The sequence below is a fragment of the Drosophila biarmipes genome, chromosome 3L, assembly GCF_025231255.1.
Source record: "Drosophila biarmipes strain raj3 chromosome 3L, RU_DBia_V1.1, whole genome shotgun sequence".
NCBI classification, from domain to species: domain Eukaryota; kingdom Metazoa; phylum Arthropoda; class Insecta; order Diptera; family Drosophilidae; genus Drosophila; species Drosophila biarmipes.
This window is the reverse complement of record NC_066613.1, coordinates 538,777-561,937: the sequence shown is the minus strand read 5'-3', so window position 1 is coordinate 561,937 and position 23,161 is coordinate 538,777. Positions and strand designations below refer to the sequence as shown.

The window sequence follows — 23,161 nt, the reverse complement described above, 5'->3', positions numbered from 1 at the left end:
AACGAGTCATGTCCGTCTGTCCGTCCTCTCTCCCAGTATCGAGCTGAAATTCCCAAAAGTCATCATTCTATTGCGGAACCAGCCGGATCGGACAACTATATCTTATAGCTCCCTTAGGAAGTATCGGTGAAAAAATTAAAAAAAAATTATATATTTGGTGTTTTTTAACATATAACCTCCTGCGCTTGGAAATAACATGTTTTAATTAGTTCTGAATTGGAATTATATTTAATAAAAATTTTACGACTATAGCATATAGCTGCCATAGAAACGATCAAAAAATCGGTAAGAAATATAAACAATTTGGTTTTACTAAAACAGAAGCTAGCAACAATCCTTAAAAATTTAACATGGTGTTGCTAACGTTTATTATTTCTTATAAGTGCAGTGGTATACAAACTTCGGCTTGCCAAAGTTAGTTTACTTTTATATTTGCAAACTAACAATATTAAACATAAACTTAGGAAACAATTTTTTTTAGTAATAACAATTTTGTCCTGTAAATTATGCTGCAGATATCGAAACGAAAATGGTTTGTTGCCATATGGAAAGTTTCCAAATCTTGTTATGTTGTGTTTTGTTACTTTCTCTGTACCGAGCATCAAAAAACAACATGTCAGCTTAATATTGAATATCGCAGGAGCTTTAAAACAGATCGATGAGGGGTTGAATTCCCTTAATACGATTATAAAATGTACCCCAAATCCAAACTTGGTAGAAGCGGTTTCTGTTGACACAGGGGTCAGTGAACAAATTGTGCCTACACCCAAAAAAGAGATGGACAAAATTGTAGGTCCCTCATTACCCATACCAACTGCCTAAAAGGTAACAATTTTGTACTTTTTGCCACATTTTTAAGGTTACGAGCAGGTCATCGTGGGCCTTAAAAATTATGAATAAAAATACTTGACAGTTTAAAATTTGTTAACTAAATATATCTGTTATATATTCCTGATGGATCCAACCAAAAATAATTATATTGTTTGCTTTTATTATGGGGTACTATTTTCAGAAAAATATGTTGAGTCGTATTTTACAATACTGAATATTTTAAGACAAAGATGCACTACAAATTGACTACTTTTTGAAAAAATGTTTTATGTTCACCTATGATAGTACTAAAATTATTTATTTTATTGTTTTTTTATAGAGAAATAACTAAGTTTATTTTGTATCTAAAAATAAAAAAACAATCATTTTTATTTTGTCCGCGGTGTGTTTCAATCCGGGGTCTTCCGCGCGAGAGTCCGATGCCTTACTAATACATTGAACTTACACGCCCGTGCGTAAAATGGCATGATGGCTCAACGGGTAAGGCGTCTGCCTCTGATTCGCGAGGTCTCCGGTTCGGATGCCCGCTAGAACGGTCCACAACAGAGTAAGTCAAAAATTTTAAGAAACATATTACATACTAGCTGACCCAGCAGATTTCGTACTGTCCTTGCGATTTATTTATTGTCGTCGCAGGCCAGACGTACTGGAAACTGTAAGCGTATAAAATCGAATGGTAAATCCTTTGGAATCATCGGTATTCGCGCGATCAAGACATCCTCTCCTTTCTATTTTTCATTTATGATTGTTGCCTCAATGACGTTATTCATAAGCACTTTCACATCCAGTCTTGTTCCGTTGCATAGTTAAAGTTTATTTATGTTACGCAGCATGATGACAACTAATCCTACTTTGTTTTTGAATGGTCCCATTGAGATTGCTTACCCAGCCAGTTATGATTATTGATCTTAATCGCTATATCTGAGCAAACACGCTGAATAAGCTTCTCTTTTGAATCTGAAATCTGTGTCCGTTGTATTTTATTATTGCCAATGTCAAATAACTGCATCGCAAATACATTTGTAGTTTCATCATGTTGCAAAAATAATCGCATGTTAGTTGTTAATTGGAGTGTTTTTACGTATTGCCATACATGATCGGGGAATAACAGAAGAAGTTTGACGAAAATTACCTGACAACAGAATCATGGTCCCACCAAAAATATTTTGGTTGTCACGAAGATCTTTCAACGTTCTGTTCAGGGCCTCCAGCGTCCTCTTATGGGCCATTGTGCAACTAATTTGCATACCTGTAGAACCTTGGACATAGCGCTATTTTTGGAGATGTTGCAAATTGGTGTTTCGGTGATTTGCATGCTTAATGGTAATTTCAAGGCAGAGTCGCAGCTATTCCATTAGAGCAACAACATATCGACATCTGATCCTCGCAAAAAGCAATCAAATTAAGAACGTTTTTCCGGTTCCTCCGGAAGCATCAATGAAATAAATTTCACCACATCCACGTTCACAGCTTCTTTCACAGCGTCGTACGCAATTCTTTGTTGTTAATTATGAATAGCGTATAGTTACTAATTTATTGGCTTGGTTACTAAGACATCATTTTATTTAGAAAACGTATGTATACTTTTTCAGTGCTCTAATTTTTTTTTTTTAATTTTTGGCTTGGTTGCTAAGACCTTTTATTATTATTATCTTCAACTTTGTATGAGGTTTCACGACTTGCTCCGTAGAAGGTTTATATGGAAAAGAATGGCAATGGCAACCACAGGCCGTCGCTTAAATCTGTGCCCATTTTTTTTACCACCACGTCATCTCGTTTTGTAAGTAATCTAGATGCAAATGGTGGCTGAATTTCATCATAATCTTGTTTGGCGCTTTGCCTTATCAAAATCAACATACTGTTTCATCTTTTGAAATTTCAAATATTCAAAATTCTAAATGCATTTTAAATTCTATACTACAATTATGTGGCATAGCTACTTAAAATAAGTTTTATTGATACTATTTATTCTTAAAGAGATCAAAAGGTAACATTTTTAACCCTTCGAATTTTTACTTCAAAATTCAGAAATAATTTAAAAATGTTATTTCCAAGCTTAGAAGGTTATATGTTAAAAAACATCAAAGATATAATTTAAAAAATTAATTTTTTTTTTTTAACTTGCCCATATACAATTCCAAGTCCACTCTTAATTATTGGGCGATCGCCACTGCCAAATAAAAAAAATCATCAAGTGCATTTTCAGTTTTGTGTAACTTTCATAAAACGCTTCGTCAAACGCTTCGTCAAACGCTTACCGATGAGACACTCTTATCATATTTCATCAAGATTCTTGCTCTAAGCGGCCTTTTTGGAATTGTGCGCTCATCACAATCCAACCAACAACAATGTCAATGAAAACATTGCCCTTCTCTTACCAACTTAGCTAAATATGCTCTTTTAACGGCGCTATTATCAGTGCTCCTAAAAACTATTCGTTCTTAACTAAAAGTATCTAACAAACTCGAGGAACGAATCGATCCTAGTCTGCATGATAAAATTCGTATCAAAGAAACTACATTACCGAAGGCGATCTTCGGGCCTAAAACGTTGGGAACACATGATCAAATACTTCGAACGGCGATGGAGCATGATGCCTTAAATGCGAATACGGAGGTTGTTAATCGTGGTGAATAAATAATATTGTTACAAACGAAAAAACTTTTGTGGCTATACATTTTTTATTCGGCGGAAAACGACAAATACGACCAGTCGATATCAGTTTAAACGAATGCTTAATATATTTAGACAAAAATTCTTAGAACCTAGCTTGACAAGACAAGCAGCCATGCCGTTCGTAGGACTCCCAAAGTCCGCCGATGTGCGGTGCCCAAGGCGGTGAGAATGCAAACTCGCAACTTTTTGCTACGAATTCGCGTAACGCGTCAGCTTTCTCCTCGAACCGCTCTCGAAGGGCTTGGAAGTGGCGACCGGCTCCGACGAAGTTCGTCCCGTTGTCGAAACTTGACGACTCCCACGCCGCCTAACAAACCTTTGAAAAGGCAAAAAAAAAAAAAAGTGGAATCTGTGGTTAAATCTGAAAGAACTTCTGAATGAACCACCTTGGACGTGAAACAAACAAAAAACGCAATGTTGGACTTATACGAAGGCATATACAAATCATCTTGAATTGAGTTGATGATTTACAAAACGCATCGAAAACAACACGTAACTTGGTTGACGTACTTTGGGGGTCTCAGAACACATTGGTGAGGGATAATATAATATGGAGGAGAAGGAATTTTACCTGTAGGGGACATAGGACCTTAAGAAAGGTAGTCTTCCACTATTTCTAAAAACTTTTTTTATGTCTGCCTAATATATTTGGATCAGATTCAAACGGCACCCTTACTTCAAACCGACCTGATGACAAAACCTGAGTAGTCTTCTGGAAGTGTTCTTCAAACCTTCTGTAGTGTGATGTCAATAGATCCTAACAGCTATTCACTACAACTCAAACTTGTTACAACTTCTGTACGGGAAGATGCCTTACATATTCCGAATACAACCCAACCTAAATAATTCGAAAAATGATTCTGCTCCTATTAACATATCTATTCCTTGTGGCTTGTAGAAATATAGGTCTGCTAAGGGTAGGTTTATGGAACTTTCCAGTCACTGATATTAACAGACTGGTCAGGATGTTATTCTGATATGGATTTTAAAATAAAAAATCGAACGAAAACTCACTACCATCTATACGCTACTTCACCACGTTGTTTTTTTTTAACTTGGGAATTGGACTCCCCAATACCAAGTTAGTTGATACACGACTTCTCTTTACGGATCTGTAAGCGGTGAGCAAGGTTCTCTGTTATGAAGTTAGTTTGGGACCCAGTTTTTTGTTCGTACACTTACGATCGACGTAGCCAAAATTACCCTGTCCGATGGTGTCGCATGCAAAACTTGTGACGTGGAGGGCTGATCTTGGTTTAAAGAAGGAGTTAGAATCTCTAGGGGTGCTGGCAACTCTAAACTATGCTATTTACTGGATTTTTAAGCTTTGTTTAGGTCAGCATACTTTTTGGCTTATCTAGACTCATTTTTAAATTAATAAAGCCACGAAAAAAAATATATAAATAAATTATATACATAGAATAAATTATTTAAAATTTTCAAACAAAACAAAACAAGAGTAAAATAAATAGTTTGTACACAATTCGCATGCATACAATGCATGCACAAATAGCTCTTTTATGTCGATACTTCTGTGCCAGGAATTGAAAACGGGGTCAATTTTTCAACTCATTTCCTTCGAGCTCACGGTTCCTCGTCTCAGGACTCTGTTGATTAGCTCTGACAGACCCCCAGGGCAAGGAGTGATTGTAACAAGGTTGGAAACAATCTTCTTACTTAGCTATCCCGGACCTCAGCTACCTGTGGCACAACTCTGAGATTCCTGATGTCTCAATCCCGAACGTTTCGAAGTAACGAACTTGTTCCTTGAAGTCTTTCTGACTTGCCTGCTGTTGACTTGGTACTTTGACTTTTATAATTCAATGATTTTGGCTCTTTTTTCCTGTTCAAACTCTTTTTTTCTGTCCAAACTCTCTCAAACAGAATTCCCCAAACGCTCTCGAACTGAATTCTCCAGACTCGCTCGAACTGCAATTCTCCAAACTCCTTTTTCCCGCTGTACCATTACTAAGCGTATTCACTGCGTATCGATATCCGCTTTTAATTGTGCGGAGCTATTCAACTTCTCACATTCCCTTCCCTTTCTTCGGGTGACGAAGATAATCTCGATTCTTCTCTCCTGTTATCCTGTGAATCCTCGTAGTCTTTGAGTACTATCCTTCTTTCTGTCGTTCTTCCTGGCGTCAACTTCTGATGTGTCCGCCGTCTGCTGGTTCTGTTGTTGCTTAAGCTCGCCAACGTAGATCTCCAGAGAGACGAAATCGAAAACCTGATAAGGACCATCGCACCTCGGGGCTAGCTTATAGCCCATATTGACAGGTTATAGTTCTTGGCGCACACTAAGTCGTTCACCGCTGGCGTCCATTGCCTCTCTCTGACTGATCCTGGGATGTCTTTGCAATATTTTGCCGTAGGATTTTAATTACCTCCCCTAGTTTGTTGGCGTTTTCTTCCGGGGTCTCCGTAGCTTGTCCATTGCGTAGGATTTCCTTACAATACAGGCTGTAAGGTACTCGCGGTTCACTGCCTTGGTACCAGTGTTCACTAGCAGTGTTCACTGCTAGCTAACCTCCGGCCACTTCGCATCCCAGTTTTTCTGGTCCTGCCTTGTGAACTGTGCAATCATAATCTTGACCGTTCTGTTTGCTTATTCTGCATTATAGGTACCATTGGGACCCCGTACCTTGAGATTATGTGCCCCCTAATGTCCTTTTGAGCGACACCGCTGTCGCACTGCGCATTGGCACCAGTGCGGTTCTTTTCGAAAATCTGTCTATGAGGAACAGTCTGCGCATACCGTATCCCGTATGTTTTTCGGCTTTCTATATGTGGGACGCACATCTTTCACGCCGCTCAGTGTTCAGCTCGAGTAGGATTACCTTTTCACCCTTTTCGGTGTCCTAGGTCAGCAGTGTTTCGATGCAACAGTCGCTGGCGTCTTTCTGCAGGATGAAAGTTCTTCTGAAGTCCGGGCATTCTAGCACCGGGTCTGCCAATAGTCTTGCCTTAACTTCCTTAAACGCTATCTGGTGCTCTGGTTTCCAATCCACGTAGTAGCTCATTCAGGGATCTGACAATTCTGGAAAAGTTTGTTACATATCGGCGGTACCACGATGCTACTCCTAGGTATGGTGGGAGTTCTTTGACGGTCAATGGCAGTTCCAGTTTAGCGATGGAGGATAATTTTTTTTCGGATCTGTTCCTATTTCGTCACTAGTCACTGACCCAGTTTTTTTTAAAGAATTGAAACTTTAATGGAATCAGACTTAGGTTGGTTTTCCTTAGACACCGGAACACTCCTTAAAGGTTTTCCTTGTGTTGTGTAGCTGTGCCCGCCAATTAATGCTGCTGCGGAACACAGCTGCTCCTCCTCGATAAGCTTGCCAATTATTTCCGATTCCCTCTCGCCTCTCTGCGGAGGAGATCTCTGTCCATTTTCCGATCTTTGGCAGCACCCGACGCTTCTGGCGGTCACCTTGCTGCATATCCAGCAAAATAAAAGCTGTTGGCTTCGACATTCTCGAGTCCAGTGCTGTGAAATGCGTTAGATATTGTGGTTTTTGTGTGATGCTTGGCTTGGGGTGGTGTCCATTGGCCTCCGCGTGATGCTTCTGTTGCCTGCTGCCGTCTGACTCGGAGTGGTGACCATTGCTGGACGATTCCCTAATCTCACCACTAGCCTGGTGAAAAAATTTATCTGCAGAAAAGAGGTGTAGAAGCTTTCTATTAAATCCGCCCAGGTTCCCCATTACCTGTTGTTGGCGATATACCAATTCAAAGGGAATTATGTCTAAATGTAAGTCGTATGAGTTGGCTGACCATTGTACCTGCTCCAGCTCCAACTCAATGGTTTTTCCGCCCTATCGACCCTGAACAACCATTTGCGGACCTGTCTAGTGACCTTTGCATAGTGGGACTGGCTGGGTCACGACTTTCTCCTGTGGGCGTGGCTCTGATGCCTTATAATCTGCCATACAGAGCGACATTAGGCCTCTGTGCGACATATGGAAACTCCTCCTTCTTGAAGCGCTAAATCCACTTCATTCCCATTTTGATTGGGTTGCTCTCACTTTTGGGAAAATCACGTCGCTCGCTTCTGCTCGCTGGCCGACGCGTTGCCTTTGGGTCGCTTGTCGCCCCTTGGACTTGCAGAGAGAACGGCCTTACGGGCATAAAGAAGCATCACTGTTCTCAGACTTGGGTGAATAGGCCTTGCTCTCCAGTGCATCGCCTTTCTAAACAATAAATTACTCTCCCTTGCTCTGTCTTTGACGGACCCACTAGGTCCTTTGTCAGGTCGCGCTGATAGTCAAGGCTAATGCCAACGAGCTCCTCGCGACGATCGTGACGTGGCTACCGGTGATGCCTGATGCAGGCATTCTTGTGTTGCGTGCTCTTGAATAACCGGCGTTCCTGGATTCGTTGATCCCGCTGGGATTCTCCAGGAAAACGCCTCTTAAACGCCTCAACGGGTCGATTGCTCGCCCTCCCTGGATGGTAATGGGGTGATCTGGCTCTTGGCGCTTTGGACAGTTGCTGCACCGGGACTTCGCCACTAATCGCAGGGTTATCCAGGAAACCTCTCTTGAAACCACAACCACTGCGGCGACACTTCGGGAAGTATCGTCAAAGTCGCCAAAGTCACTTCAAGAATTGAAGCCGAAGTGACTACGAAAAGTGTCGCGGAAGTGGCAGATTTCTTACCGACGGGTGTCACTTCCGCGTCCCGATTGCGATATTGCCAAAGTAACTTCTGGAAGTTACTTTGAAGTGATTTAACAGACGCTTGTAGAAGATTTTCTGAAATATTTTTCTATGCTATAAGGTCTTAAAGCGCTTGTCGACACGGTCTTTGGCATGACGGAAATGCTGCTTAATAATTAAAATAAAAATCAACCCTCGACTATCAGATACCCGTTACTCAGAGCAAATGGGATAAATAAGCAGCAACGCGATATTTTAGGTCGCCACTTACCGGCTATTTCAGTAGAAGTTATGTGGGCGGCAGTCAGATTTAAGCGTTTTAATCGTTTGTGGGCATTAGGGTGGGCGTGGCCCATTTATTTAGGTCAGTCGATAGATATTGATGTGACAAACACATTTCAGTTACAATTTTTTTTCTATAATAAAAACTGCTAAATATTTTCGCGGATTGTGGGCGTTAGAGTGGGCGTGGCACGCTGAAACAAACTTGCGCTGCGCATGAAGCCTAGGAATCTGCATGCCAAGTTTGACTGTTCTAGCGTTTATAGCTTCGAGATCTCAGCGGTCATACGGACATGGCTAGATCGACTCAGCAAGTGAACATGATCAAGAATACTTTATGGGGTCGAAAACGCTTCCTTATACCTAGGACATACTTTCCGACGTATCTAGTATACCCTTTTACTCTACGAGTAACGGGTATACAAATTTGAAGGAATTACCTTTTATAATAACGCGGAGATTCTTTGAATGTACATCCTCACGTAAATTCACACTCTTCAATGAGTTTAAAATTTTACAATTGAAAAAATTCCACTAAATCATAGCTACACGCAAATTGCGAAATAAACGACTAAAAACTATAGCGTGGGTGAAAATGGAGAGGAATTTTCAGAAATAAAGGGTTAACAGCAATTATCGGGTCGGACTTTTTCTCAATAACTTCGTTTTTGTAAAATGTGTTCTATCGGCTATCTATCGTCCAGAAGTGTCTCAGAAGTTACTTCTTCGTTTTTGTTTGGTTTGAAGTTACTTCTTCTTGTAAATATTATTGGGAATTTGATATGTCAAAAAACACCGAATCTAAACGTTTTCATTTCTTCACCAGTTTTCCGATCGTTTGTATGGCTGCTATATGCGTATTAGGTTTTACGAGAAAAAACATCAAAGATATAATTAAAAAAAAATTGTTTTTGCGATTATTTCTATGATATAGTTGTCCGATCCGGCTGGATAAAACTAAAATACTACCTGCGAAAAATAACTTTTGAGAAAGTTTCAGCACGATAGCATAAAACTTAGAGACAAGAGACGAACGAACATGGCTAGATCGACTCGTCTAGTGATGATGATTCACTTTACTTTACTTTATGGGGTAAGAAGCATCTTCTTCACTGAGTTGCATCCTTCTGACTACTATATATAATTAAAATCGGATTGTTTCGAGTGATACATTAACCGAAAAGTTTTGCAAAAACTAAAAGAATTCCATACCATGACTTTAAGATAATCAATTGGTTTGGGGGAAAGAGCGGTGTAAGTATAAAAGTGAAACATTAAAAATGTAATCTATTGGGGGCGGTAGGGATAGTTATATTCTAACGATTTCAAATAAAATTTAAGGTATATAGCCTTTAAAATTACTTAACATTCCGAAGAATGTTTTTGGCTCTGGGCACTCTTGTCGATATCAAGCAAAAAAAATTAAGTACGAACTATAATTTAATGTTACCTCCTATGAATTAATTTAATAAATCAAGACCGTGACAGGATAAGTGATATTTTTTATATTAATAATTGGTTAAGTCTGAGGCCTTTCAAGAATTGTATGTATAACTACATACGTACATGCATGTGTTGTAAGGTTAAGGCGAAAGGTGCATTGACCGCTTCGAGCACTCGGTCTCGAGATCTATCGTTTTTGTCGCTTCCAAGCTATACTTTGAAAGGACATCGTTTGCCTCTCGTCGCTGTCGTCCCCAAGCTGTACTTGAAGTCTCGGTCCCGCCGGTTCGAATCGTATCATCGCAGATCAACCATATATTTCGCTGCTGTAGCTGTAGCCAAAACTACAGCAACATCTCGTTGTTGGAAATTGGTCACAATCGTCGTTGGAAGCTTGGTCATAATCGTCGTTGGAGCACCACGCGGGTACATGCCCCTGTGCCTACGCCACTGCCGCTTCATTAAAACAACCGTTACATTGGTATCTTCCGTTACTGGGATTTTGCTGCTTTTGCTTTACGCTTCTACCTCATTGTCAACCAAGCCGTTAAGTTGCATACAGTCCTCTCGCTCACTCTTAGTACTTCGTTTGGATCTTGCTGATCGTAAGTTGTTTGCACAGCGATTTCACTAAAATTGACACTGCAATTTTACTCAAGTGACAAACTGAGTGAAACACACACGTACGAATTTACATTGGAGGGTTGCCAGATTGCGATAGTCGTATCGCTGCAGTTGTTTAGACTTTGGCACTTAGTTTGCAATCATGGCTTCATTAGAACATTTAAAACAACAACGAACTAATAAGTTTCAGCAACCCCGTAGAGCCAGTGCGTACCCTTGAACTCAACACTGTAACTTATTGGACCGCAACGGCACCATATCTAGCCGTACGAATTATAACACACCTGAGATGATTTTCTTCACGGAGCAGACTCAGTGAACGGTCTCGCTCGAATCATGGCGGAGGTGTCCGAAATACTTAGTAGTGGCGGCGATCGCACTATTAAGGATTTGACTTTAGAAGATTCAGTAACTAGCACGTTAGCTTTGAAATGGGATCAACGATACGATATATTTAAATTCGCATTTGCACCGAAACACACATCGGAAACTGTTTCAAAAAGGACAATACTATCGTTGGGGCAGCATTAAGTTACGACTCATAATATCCATCCAAAATCTATTCGCACCCACTAGAAAATTGTCGCTAGCAAAGTTGGAGCTATGTGGGGTGCACTTGTTATCAAAACTGTACCGCAAGATATAGAAGATATTTTCAGACCACCAGCCAACAGTATTCTTATGGAGTGATTCTCAGATTGTTCTTCACTGGATTCAACAACATTTTGCTACACTTTCGGGAACCGTACTTCCGAAATACAGGAGAACACTTCCAGTTGCTACTGGAGACATGTTCCGACGCACGACAACCTTGCGGACTTTACTATAGTGTCCATCAACATCAACATCTACATCTTCTTGAAGCTGTATGTACTCGTAATATCAGCTCTGTCAATCGTTTCATACTAGTAGTAATCTGGGTACTACGCTTTATTCATTTCGCCAGAAAGCTGCCGTCGTTCGCAACATTATCGCCATCACCACAAGATTTGTCTCGCGCATTGCACTGCATCTGTTGGAACTTGCAGACCAAGCACTTCTCTGCGGATATAGGATTTTGGATCGTCAACGCACGGAAGTTGGCTCGCCGCGTCGTACGGTCATGCGTACACAGCGTACGACCAACTTTGCAAAAACAGATCATTGGCCAACTGTCCGTCGAACGCCTGACGCAAGCAAGATCATTCTTTAGATGCGGTGTAGATTTCTGCGGCTCAATCAACCTATACGCGCGAATTCGAGAAAAGACACCCTCCAATGGGTACATTGCGGTCTTCATACTTGTATGTTTCGCCAACACTCGTCTGACCTTCGAAAAGCTTACCACCGTCAACGCTGAAGTGGAGGCTATACTCAATTCGCGGCCTCTCTCACCACTTTCGTCGGACCCGAACCATCTAGCTGCTCTCACACCAGGTGATGCCCCTCGATCGCTTCCTGAACTTTCAGTCGAGGATTTAAAGGTAGACCACCTGGAGCGCTGACAAGGGGTTAGCGCGATCAAGCAATATCTTTGGCTTCGCTTTACGTGCTTCAAAAGCGTACCAACTGGACCAAGGCATCTTCGAAAATCTCAGTGGGAGATATGGTCTTCATACACGAAGATAATTTGCCGCCGCAACGCTGGCTTTTGGGGCGCATCGAAGCAGCCATACAAGGGATCAACGCTGGCCCGACGCTGGCGTGCGCACCGCCAAGGGATTCTACTGACGCCCCATACATAAACTCGCTTTACTACCTGTCTCTTGAAAGTTCCTTCAGACTTTCAATGGGGCCGGGATGTTGGGTCAAAACCCAATTGTATTAAAACAGCCAAGACACAACCCACGCTAACGTTATGTTAAGTCGCATTTGAGTGTGACTGCAGCAAATCTCTCTGGCTCTGCGAGATGATAAAATCATTACGACTGTTCTTGGCTCTGGGTACTATTGTCGACTTTAATAAAAAAAAAACTATGTACGAACTATAATTTAATGTCACCTCCTATTAATTAATTACAAAAATCAAGAAAAAGCTTTTGAATAAACATAAGCCTTAAAAATGTTGTATGTTGATTGTTATAAAATTAAAATATTCACTTAAAAACTAGTCAGTACCTGCGGATTTAGGTACAGAAACAGTGTGCCAAATTTAAGAACGATTGGTACATTAGTTTACGAAAGAGAGTGTACACCGACTGACAAAACACACTTTTCGGAGTACCAGTACTGACCAGCAGTCCATTCACATGGGAAACAAAGAGAAAGAAGATCGCCTACCCAGTGTTGAAAAGCACTAGAAAGCAGTGAAAGGACTGAAAATTCGCAGCCTTAATATTGACGGACAATAACTTTTCATCGATTTATATCATTCAGTTTTCTCATCAGGGCACTCAGAATAAAATGAACTCTAAAGTCAAGGAAATCGCCCTATATTTGTCTTCAAGACAAGCTCGCCATAAATTTAATGGTAAGGATATTCTAAAAATATTGTCAAAATATTTCTAAAGTCTAGGCTTTAAAGCCATAAAAATTATAAAGCACTTGTTAAAATATAAAAAAATATTTTAAAAATATCGGAAAATGATTCTTAAATATAGAAAATTATTTTTACAGTATTTCTAAATAATATAGAGCTGCTGCCTAGATTTTAGAAAAAGTTGTCTCGAAATAAATAATTTTCTTTCTAAATTTTATGGAATTTATTTTCTAAAATCTAGGGCAACAATCTCAATAACATAAATAACTTTTTAAGAAAAATTGAAAAATATGTTTGTGAACTACCGAAGTAGGCACTTCTAGTTACGCCGCGGATAATGAGGTTATAGTGAGCGCCTTGTCGCTGGCACGAAGACACTTAGATGGCACGACGATCGCGTCACGACGATGGACAGAGAGGCGAAGAGGCACTGCGCTGAGGCTTGAGCTACCGCAGGTTAGCTGCTAGATGAGATGTGTTACGAGGCCTGTTCCCAGAAGTGGAAAGTAGAACCGATAACTGATTTATTCTTAAGTTAGTACTTGCTTATATACTACTCGGAACACGGAAGTTTACTGGCATGAGTTGTATTCTAAAGGGGGTCAGTTGTTTTCGATGATGGTAGCAGTTAGCGTAGTTGGCTCGGCTGACATTGCAAGAATGTGCTGACCGCTTTGGCGGTTCAGTGCACCGCCGAGTTTATGCTCCGTTGATATTAGGTCGGTTATATGTTGATCAGCAATTCTCATCACCAGTGGGTGGTGCTTAGCGCCTGGTACTGGTTTGTTGGGTGCTGGTCGTGTTGAGCACCCTTGGGTGCGAACCCATTAAATTATATAAACATTTTTCATTTAGCAACAACTTAGGCTAACTTAAAAGTAACATTTTCGCTTTAAGTAATGAATTTTATTTTCAAACTGGTAAGTTAAGGTGAGTATCAGTAACATCTACTGAAATATATGGTAGGTCGAGCCCTTAAATATCGCTTTGGTGCCTATATGTCTCCCCTTCCCCTTTTGCTCCCTTAAGCTGAGTAACGGGTGTCTGATAGTCGAGTCAAAGCTTTTTATTATATAAAGTAATAAACAATTTCGTTATGTTCAAAAAAAATATTTCGTAATATTCGTAAAACATTCCGGATAGGTAGACGAAATATTTTTCAAAACTGTATGGACTTGAAGCAATCCATTAAATTATGGGTTACAAAGATGTTTTACTTTTAAAGCCCTGCAAAGGGTAAAACGATTTCAGTCAGAAGTTTGCAACGCTGTGAAGGAGATGTTTTCGACCCAATAAGTATATATATTCTTGATCAGCATCACTAGACGAGCCGATCTAGTTTTGTCCGTCCGTTTCTATGCAAACTAGTTTCTGAGTTTTAAAGCTATCGGTCTGCAACTTTTTATAATTTTTTATATTAATAAAAATTTTGAATTAATTTTAATAAAAATCGAAGTACTCTAACATATAGATGTAAAAAAATTGTCTGAAAAATAGAAGGAAATATTTATTTTTTGTTTTAATATTACTGAAGTCAGCAACAATCCTGAAAAATTGCACACGGTGTTACGAAAGTTGATTATTTCTTATAGCTTATTATACAGACTTCGGTTTGCCGAAGTTAACATCCTTTCTTGTTTCACACATAACCTCATTCGCTTGAGAAATAAAAGTTTCTAATTAGTTCTGAATTTCGGATTAGATTTTATCAAAATCGGACGACTATATCATATAGCTGCCAAACAAAAGATCGGAAAATTGGTGGGAAAAAATTATATCTTTGGTTTTTTTACATAGAACCTCCTTTGCTTCAATTGGATTTAAATTTTGACACAATATTATTCAGATATTTTGCATTCAATTTAAAAAATAAAAAAAGAGGAAAAAAGATGTTTAGTACCTTACTAACTAGCTTACTAAAGGGAAATTCAAAAGAAAGATTTTTCTATGTAAGAATAACGAGATGGAGAAAGTCAATTCACTCCGCTTCCAAGAAATGGAATCTAACCAACCGCAATGTTTTCCAAAGATGAGGATCATCCAACTTAGGTTTTTCGTTTAATATAAATATTTACATGCATAAAATGTAAAAAAAAAAATTTTCGCATAATTTAGTCTAGTCAGAAGTTTGCAAAGCAGTGAAGAAGACGTTTCCGACCCCATAAAGTGTATATATTCTTGATCAACGTCACTAGACGAGTCGATCTAGCCATGTTCGTCTGTCCATCCGTCTGTCCGTCCGTTTCTACGCAAACTAGTCTCTCAATTTAACTTTCCCAAAATTCTTATTTCTTTTGCAGGTAGTTTATGTTTCGGAACCAGCCGGATCGGACAACTATATCTTATAGCTCCCATAGGAACTATCGAAGAAAATATTGTAGAAAAATATTGTAGAAAAATATTTCTTCGGTGTTTTTTGACATATAACCTTCTAAGCTTGTAAAAAACCTTTTTTTATTAGATCTGAATTCCGAATTAAATTTTTTAAAAATCGGACGACTATATCATATAGCTGTCATAATTGGAAAATTAGTGGCAAAATAATATTAAAAAAATTATGTCTTTGGTGTTTTTTAACATATAACGTCCTGCGCTTGGAAATAATATTTTTTAATTGGTTTACAATTTTGAATTAAATTTTATCAAAATTGTACGACTATATCATATAGCTGGCATAGAAACAATCGGAAAATTAGTCGGAAATTATGGAAAAATGTATCTTTGGTGTTTTTAACATGTAACCTTCTAAGCTTGGTAATAATATTTTTTAATTAGTTCTGAATTTCGAATTAAATTTTATTAAAATCGGACACTATATCATATAGCTGTCATAGAAACGATCGGAAAATTGGTGGGAAATTAACATGCAACAAATTATAGTTTTGCTGATTTTTGACATATAACCTTCAAAGCTTGGAAATATAATTTTTTAATGAACTCTGAATTTCGAAATAAATTTTATCAAAATCAGACGACTATATCATATAGCTTTTATAGGAACAATCGGAAAAATGGTGGGAAAATAAAATTTACTCTGGTATTGTAATGGCTGTGTTGTGAGTAATGATTCACACTTTGAAATCAATGATGCAATTGAAGAGCTGAAGAATCTATACATTGATTTAAACTTTTCTGAAGGGTTTTTCAGGCGTGGAAATGCCACCATAATCTGCAGACTTTGGTCAACAATGGTGTAGATGCTGCTACATTGGAATTCCTCAATTTTAAATTAGGAATACCTAAGAAACACTTTCAGACTGTATTTCGTGATCCATTCTGACCCAATCCAAACAAAGTCAGTCGATTCATTCACACGCATAGGTCGATTGTTGCTGGGAGTAGATTTTATTATGACCAATTTTGATGATCTTCTTTCTCATCTTTATGCTACTTATTTGCGATGTCAACTTCCGCTGGTTTGGTTATCGCTATCTGCTACTATTACTCACTCATACACAGCTCAAAGTCCACTCTTAATTATTGGGCGCTCGCTACTGCCAAATAAAAAACATCATCAGGTGTATTTTTAGTTTTGTCTAACTTTCATTAAACGCTCTCTGGTGAGGAGCTTTCATCAGATTCCATCAAGATTCTCGCTCTAAGCTCGTTCTTCGGAGATGTCGTTGTCTGTTTCGCAAGACGTTCATTAAACGCTATCTGGAGATTTGCTTTCATCATATTTCATCAAGATTCCCGCGCTAAATAACTTCAGCTAGAGTTGTTGTTGTGGTCGGTTTTGCGTGACATTCGTCAAACGCTTACCGATAAGTCCCTCTTATTATATTTCATCAAGATTCTTGCTCTAAGCGCGTTTTTGGAATTGTGCCCTCATCACAATCAAACCAACAACAGTGTCAACGAAAACATTGCCCTTCTCTTCCTAACTTGGATAAATATGCTCTTTTAACGGTCATTGCTCCTAAGAACTATTCGTCCTTAACTAAAGGTATCTAACAAACTCGAGGAACGAATCGATCCTAGTCTGCATGATAAAATTTGTATCAAAGTCACTACATTGCGAAGGCGGTCTTCGGGCCTAAAAATTGGGAACACATGATCAAATACTTCCTACGACGTTGTAGCATGATGCCTTAAATGCGAAAACAAAGGTTGTTAAACGTGCTGAAAAATTAGATTGTTTTTGTTCGGCGGAAAACGACAAATGAAGGTTGACGAAGACGAGTCGAATTCGCATATTGTGCACCCGTCTTCGCCCTTAATTAACTAACTCCCCGGCCACGTTGACCGCTTTAGAATCATTGCCGCCAAAACATTTGCCTGACTGACAAGACAAGCAGCCATCCCCTTAAGCAGCTGAGACCCTCCTGGCCCAGGGTCCAGAGTGCTGGGGTGGCGAGCAGCGGCCCGTTGGTGCCAAGTAGGTGCTTGGCCATTTTGACACCTCTCTCCCAAGGTCTGCCCATGTGCGGAGCCCGAGGCGGTGTGAATGCAAACTGTCATCCGCTTTTTGACGTTCGTCCCGTTGCCGCAACTTGAGGACACCCTCGGCTCCTAACGAACCTTTGAAAAGCCAATAACAGGAATCTAAAGAAACTTCTAGATGAACCGCCTTGGACGTAAAACAAACATAAAGCGCAATGTAGGACTTGTATGAAAGCCTATCATGAATTCTAAGTTCTGTATAAACAGAGCCACAAAAATCGACGCCAAATCAACATATAGCAAATGGGCGGAGAGCACGGAGACGATCTGCGGGTAAATTTCCCATAATTTGTGTCATCAGTCGAGGCTTACACTTGAAGCAGCGTACACATGATCGAACCCGTTGACAGCAGACCTCCTGAGCATTTACGATCAAAACACGCTGTCGAAGAAGACTCACAAGTGCTCGTGTACCAACATAAAAAATTAAATTATGCAGACGCCGGACATAGTTCTGCATGTTGAGTTGCACATAAAAGCAGGGTATTTATGAACATTTTCGACTATGCAAATCGTTAGGTAAAAATATAATTTTAACAAGAAAGGAAGTCAACTTCGGCAAGTCGAAGTTTGTATACCCTTGAAGTTTTAAGAAATAATCAACTGGATTGTTGCTTACTTCATTTTTTATTAAATTGAATTCGAAATTCTTAATTCTTAATAAAAAATTATATTCACAATATAATAAGATAACATGTCAAAAAGCCCCAAGGTCATAATTTTTTTCATATTATTTTCCCACCAATATTCCGATCGTTCCTACGACAGCTATATGATATAGTCGTCCGATTTTGATATAATTTAAAACGAAATTCGGAACCAATTAAAAAAAGTTATTTCCAAGCTAAGAAGGTTCTATGTTCAAAAACACCGAAGATATAATTTTTCCATATTATTGTACCACTAATTTTCCGATCGTTCATATGGCAGCTATAAGATATAGTCGTTTGATTTTGATAAAATTTAATTCGAAATTCAGAACTAATTTAAAAACGTTATATCCAAGCTTAGAAAGGTATATGTTAAAAAACACGAAGATATAATCTTTTTAAATTTTTTCGCCGATAATTCCTATAGGAATAAATAATATTTAATATAAAATGTTATTTCCAAGCTTAGAAGGTTATATGTTAAAAAGCACCAAAGATATCATTTTTGCATACTATTTTACCACTAATTTTTCGATGGTTATTATGGCAGCTATATGATATAGTCGTCCGATTTTGATAAAATTTAATTTAAAATTCAGAACTAATTAAAAAATGTTATTTCGAAGCTAAGAAGGTTACATGTTAAAAAACATATCATTTTTTTTACATTTTTTCCCCGATAGTTCCTATGGGAACTATAAGATATAGTTGTCCGATCTGGTTGGTTCCGACTTATACACTACCTGCAATAGGAAGAAGACTTCCGGGAAAGTTTCAGACAGACGGACAGACGGACATGGCTAGATCGACTCATCTAGTGACGCTGAAATATGAAATTTTTAAGAATTGTTGCTGGCTTCAGTGATATTGAATAAAAAAATTAATTTAGTATTTCTCTGACCGTTTGATTGACAGCTTTATGTTAGAGTCGTCGTTGCGCTTCTATTATTATACGATAATATGTCAAAAAGAAAGAAAGATCTGCGCAGCATGATAGCGTACATATTTCTATGCGACACGCAATTAGTTGTGGATGAAGAAGTCAAGAAACTTAATCAAGCTGCCAATCAACAAAAAGCACAGATTACCTTTACTCTTACCAATAACGGAATAGTAAAGAATAAATCGGCCGGTATTACTGCAATTTTGTTTCCGATATTTATATAATTTATAAGTCATCGCTGTTCGTCCACGGAACATGGAGTAAAAATGCAACTTCGTTAAACTAGAGCTATCAAAAATGTTACATTGCTTTAGTCCTGTAATATAATGACGGGACTAGTCTCGCTCTATTTTATGTGAAGGTGCTCGGTGTATTATAAACAAAACTATTCTCTTAAGGCATAAATAATTTGGCACTGAGTGCTAGTTCTGCAGTTTATGAAACGAGCTCTTTACCTAGATTCCTGTTGTATATAAAACAAAAGAAGAATGTGCTTGCGGTCATTTGGTTCTTTGGTAGGTCGGGAGACTGCAAATGCAGCCTTGGTACCCAGCTGCCACTGATTTCGAAGCTCTTCTCCCGTTAGACGAAAGTGTTGATATCGAGCGCGCGAAGAACGTGTCAAGGCAGTTAAGTAGACAGAATAACCGGAATATTATATGTGTGTATGTGTTGGTTATGGGTCATATGATATATAATATAATGTGTGCGTGTACAATTAATAGTAATTAATTTAATACGTTTACTACACATTTTAAATATTATTTTTTAATTAGCAATTTTACTTAAATATTTTAATTTTTATTAAAGGTATAAAATTAAGTTAATACTCTAATATGCGATTATTATATTGCATGCTACTTGAAAATGTTCATTATTTTTAGGTCGATTGCATTAGAGAACAGTTTTCTGAATATGTTTATTTTGTATTGTGTTTATTAATTTAATATAAATGAATTTATACATTTTAAGGTCGATCTGAGGCACATGGATGAGCAGCAGGGCAGTAATGTAGTGGACGTTGGTGTGGACTTATCTGAGTTTTACATGTCTGTAGAGTGGGATATTTTGGAAGTTCCAGCTGTAAGGTAAGTCAATTAAAAAAATTATTTATATAGTAGGGTAGAGAGTGGTAAGAATAGTATGAAAAATTTTGGTTTGGCATAGAAGCTATAAATAAAGGATTATCACCATTAAAAATATATAATTGTAAAGTCTATTTTTTATAATAACAGAATATTAAACAATAAATCGGCCGGTATTACTGCAATTTTGTTTTCGATATTTATAAAATTTATAAGTCATCGCTGTTCGTTCACGGAACATGGAGTAAAAATACAGCTTCGTAAAACAAGAGCTATCAAAAATGTTACATTGCTTTAGTCCTGTGATATAATGACGGGACTAGTCTCGCCCAAAACTTTGAGTAATGGCTGATATAGGCTTTCAGCATTTTAGGTCCGCTTAGTCGTCTCGATGACGAGGTACCGAACAAAGTAGTAAACATAGTGCATACCAGAAAATGCCACCCAAAAAATCTTCTGAGACACCGAATAAATGAGTTCGATGTGAGGTGATTCAACAGTTCTAAGTAAACCGCATATGAAAAATATGTATACACTCCAACATTTCGGATTGGACTGAACAGATCGACGCTGATTCTATGTGAAGGTGATCGGTGTATTTAAAAAAAAAACTATTCTCTTAAGGCATAAATAATTTGGCACTGAGTGCTAGTTCTGCAGTTTATAAAACGGGCTCATTACCTAGATTCCTAGTTTTTCCACCACACCATTTTGAAACGAATTGCACAGACTTCGGGAAATATTGTAAAATGTCGAAATGCCCCAAAGGTGGGGCGAAGATATTAATGAAAATTTAAATGTGTTTTTAGTCTTTGGACACCAATATTTTAATCTGAAATAGAATAGATTTAACACCCTTAGAATAAAAGGCTATACTAGATTAGTCCATTCGTATGAACTCGGAAACTATAAGAGCTATAATGTTCAGACTTGGCATGCATATTTCTGGAGTGCCACGCCCACTCTTATAACAAATTTGAGGCCGGATGTCATCTCGAGAGGCCAGCACACGTGACAAACTGCTTTCCGGCTCTGGCTCTTCCGCCGCGGGTTTAATGTTCTTGTCAGTCTTTAGGAATGCCTTTTCCTAATAGAACTACGATATTCGCGTGCATCACCAAATTAACCGGCATAGAGAAGAAACACATAACATCGATGCTGGACCTTTTCCTTTCTACCTGATTTGCCCTTTTCGCCTCCTTTTATGGTTTCGAAGACTTTGGACTTGCCCACCCTACAAATGGGCACTGTCACCTTCCATGCTTAATAGCCTGAGCGACCCCTTTTTTTCCTAAGTGCACAACTTTTATCGCAAGCCGATGCCAGCCACGACCAACACAAATCTCCTTTACCACATTACAAACATTTGCCGGTCTGGATTGAATTAAGCAGGTGTTATACATTGCTGGCTACTGGTGTATGGTTAACAGGTCGATCGTGGCCGTTGTTCTAGACACGCAAACACCTGTGAATAGCATTTTTGCATTTTTTTCTGCCTTTAGCAGTATTTTGTATTCTGTCCCCATGAGTAAAAGGGTTCACCAGATTTTTCAGACAGTATATATGTTCTTCATCAAGATCACTAGCCGAGTCAAACTTGCCACGTCCGTCCGTCCGTATGAACGCTAAGATTTTGGAAACTATAAGAGCTACAATATGTATTAAGGGAAGGCGATCTTGCCAGTTCTGTCTGTACGTCCGTCCGTATGAGCGATGAGATCTCGGAAACTATAAGAGCTACAGTATTAAGGCATGCAGATTCCTGGGCTTTCTACGCAGCGCTAGTTTGTTTTGGCGGTGGCACGTCCACTCTACCAGATATCGCATTGTACGCATGAGATAATGCACCAATACAATATGATAACGTGGGTTATCCAAATACGATGCTATCCAATTAAGAAATGAGAAGTGAAAGCCGAGTTTGGAAAGTTTCGCATTTTGTGGAGAGTGACAAACCTTGTCAAACGCTTTGGCCAAATCTGTGTAAATCGTATCCATCTATGAATGATCCTCAAATGTACACAGTGATATGAACAAATAGCCAAGTTGGTCATCGTAGTTCGACCAGGCACGAAGTCATGTTGATTATATTCGATATAAGATCCTATTAAGAATATTCTTTTTTTTTAAATTATTTTTCGACCAATTTAGCTAATGTTGCTAAAGAAATTCCATCAAAGTCTATCCTTGGGGAATCATCAAAATAACTAATGGCTTCAGAAATGTCATTCAATTAAATTTGATGTTTCCTGGTCTTACCAATTATCGGAAGGTTCAATGTTTGCGAAATTGCACAAGAAAAATAAATATTCGCTTAAGCATTTTCATACCGGTTACTCGTACGAGGGTATACAGGATTCGTCAGAAAATATGTAACATGTTAAAGGAAGCGTTTTCGAGCCAATAATGTATATAGTGACATATCCATAGTTCAACGTACTCTTATGCACATGTCTACACACCCACACATACACACAGTCACCCTCGAGACACCCTTTAACCCTGCAAGTATTTTCTATCACTTCTGGAAGTTAATTAGAAGTGACTTACAATACAAGCGTCTGGCTTGTAGAAGATACCAGAAGGGCTTTTCCCCATCTTGGAAATCTTAAATAAAAAAACTTGTTTTTACATGTTAGGCAATATTTTGCATTTATTTTTTCCATAAGGTCTTTGAGCACTCGTAGACACGGTCCTTGGCATATCGGAAATGCTGCTTAATAATATTATTTATGCCCAGCTCCGTTCACATGAGAAATTTAATATTAACCATTTCTAAAATAAACAAAAGCAAAATTTTTTTTATATTTAAAATAAAATATATTTTGAGGAATCACCTTTTATAATTAAGTTGAGAATCCTTAAATGCTTATTTCACTGCAATCAAGCCAGTTAATGTAAAAATATCTTGAAGTAATCGTAGAGCTTCAGGTAAATTCGCACTCTTCGTTGAGTTGGACATTTTAATGTGTTATAAAATTTTAAAAATTCCGAAAAACAAAGCAACACACAAATTTTATACAAAACTGCACTGAGCACAAGCAAAGTGCGAAATAAACTG

General features: G+C 38.5%; 1 protein-coding gene across 20 annotated transcripts in view; it reads left to right on the top strand.

The window, feature by feature from the left end:
- LOC108035863 (acetylcholine receptor subunit alpha-like) overlaps positions 1-23,161 on the top strand; it is a 604,633-nt gene that overhangs the window by 208,427 nt on the left and 373,045 nt on the right. For all 20 annotated transcript variants that reach the window (XR_007763683.1, XR_007763682.1, XM_050886180.1 and 17 more), the window contains one exon: positions 19,988-20,103. Coding sequence is in view for 18 of the 20 variants with exons in the window: in XM_050886180.1 (XP_050742137.1) it covers positions 19,988-20,103 (116 nt within the window). In the remaining 2 variants the exon portion in view is untranslated. The remainder of the gene's footprint in view (positions 1-19,987; positions 20,104-23,161) is intronic.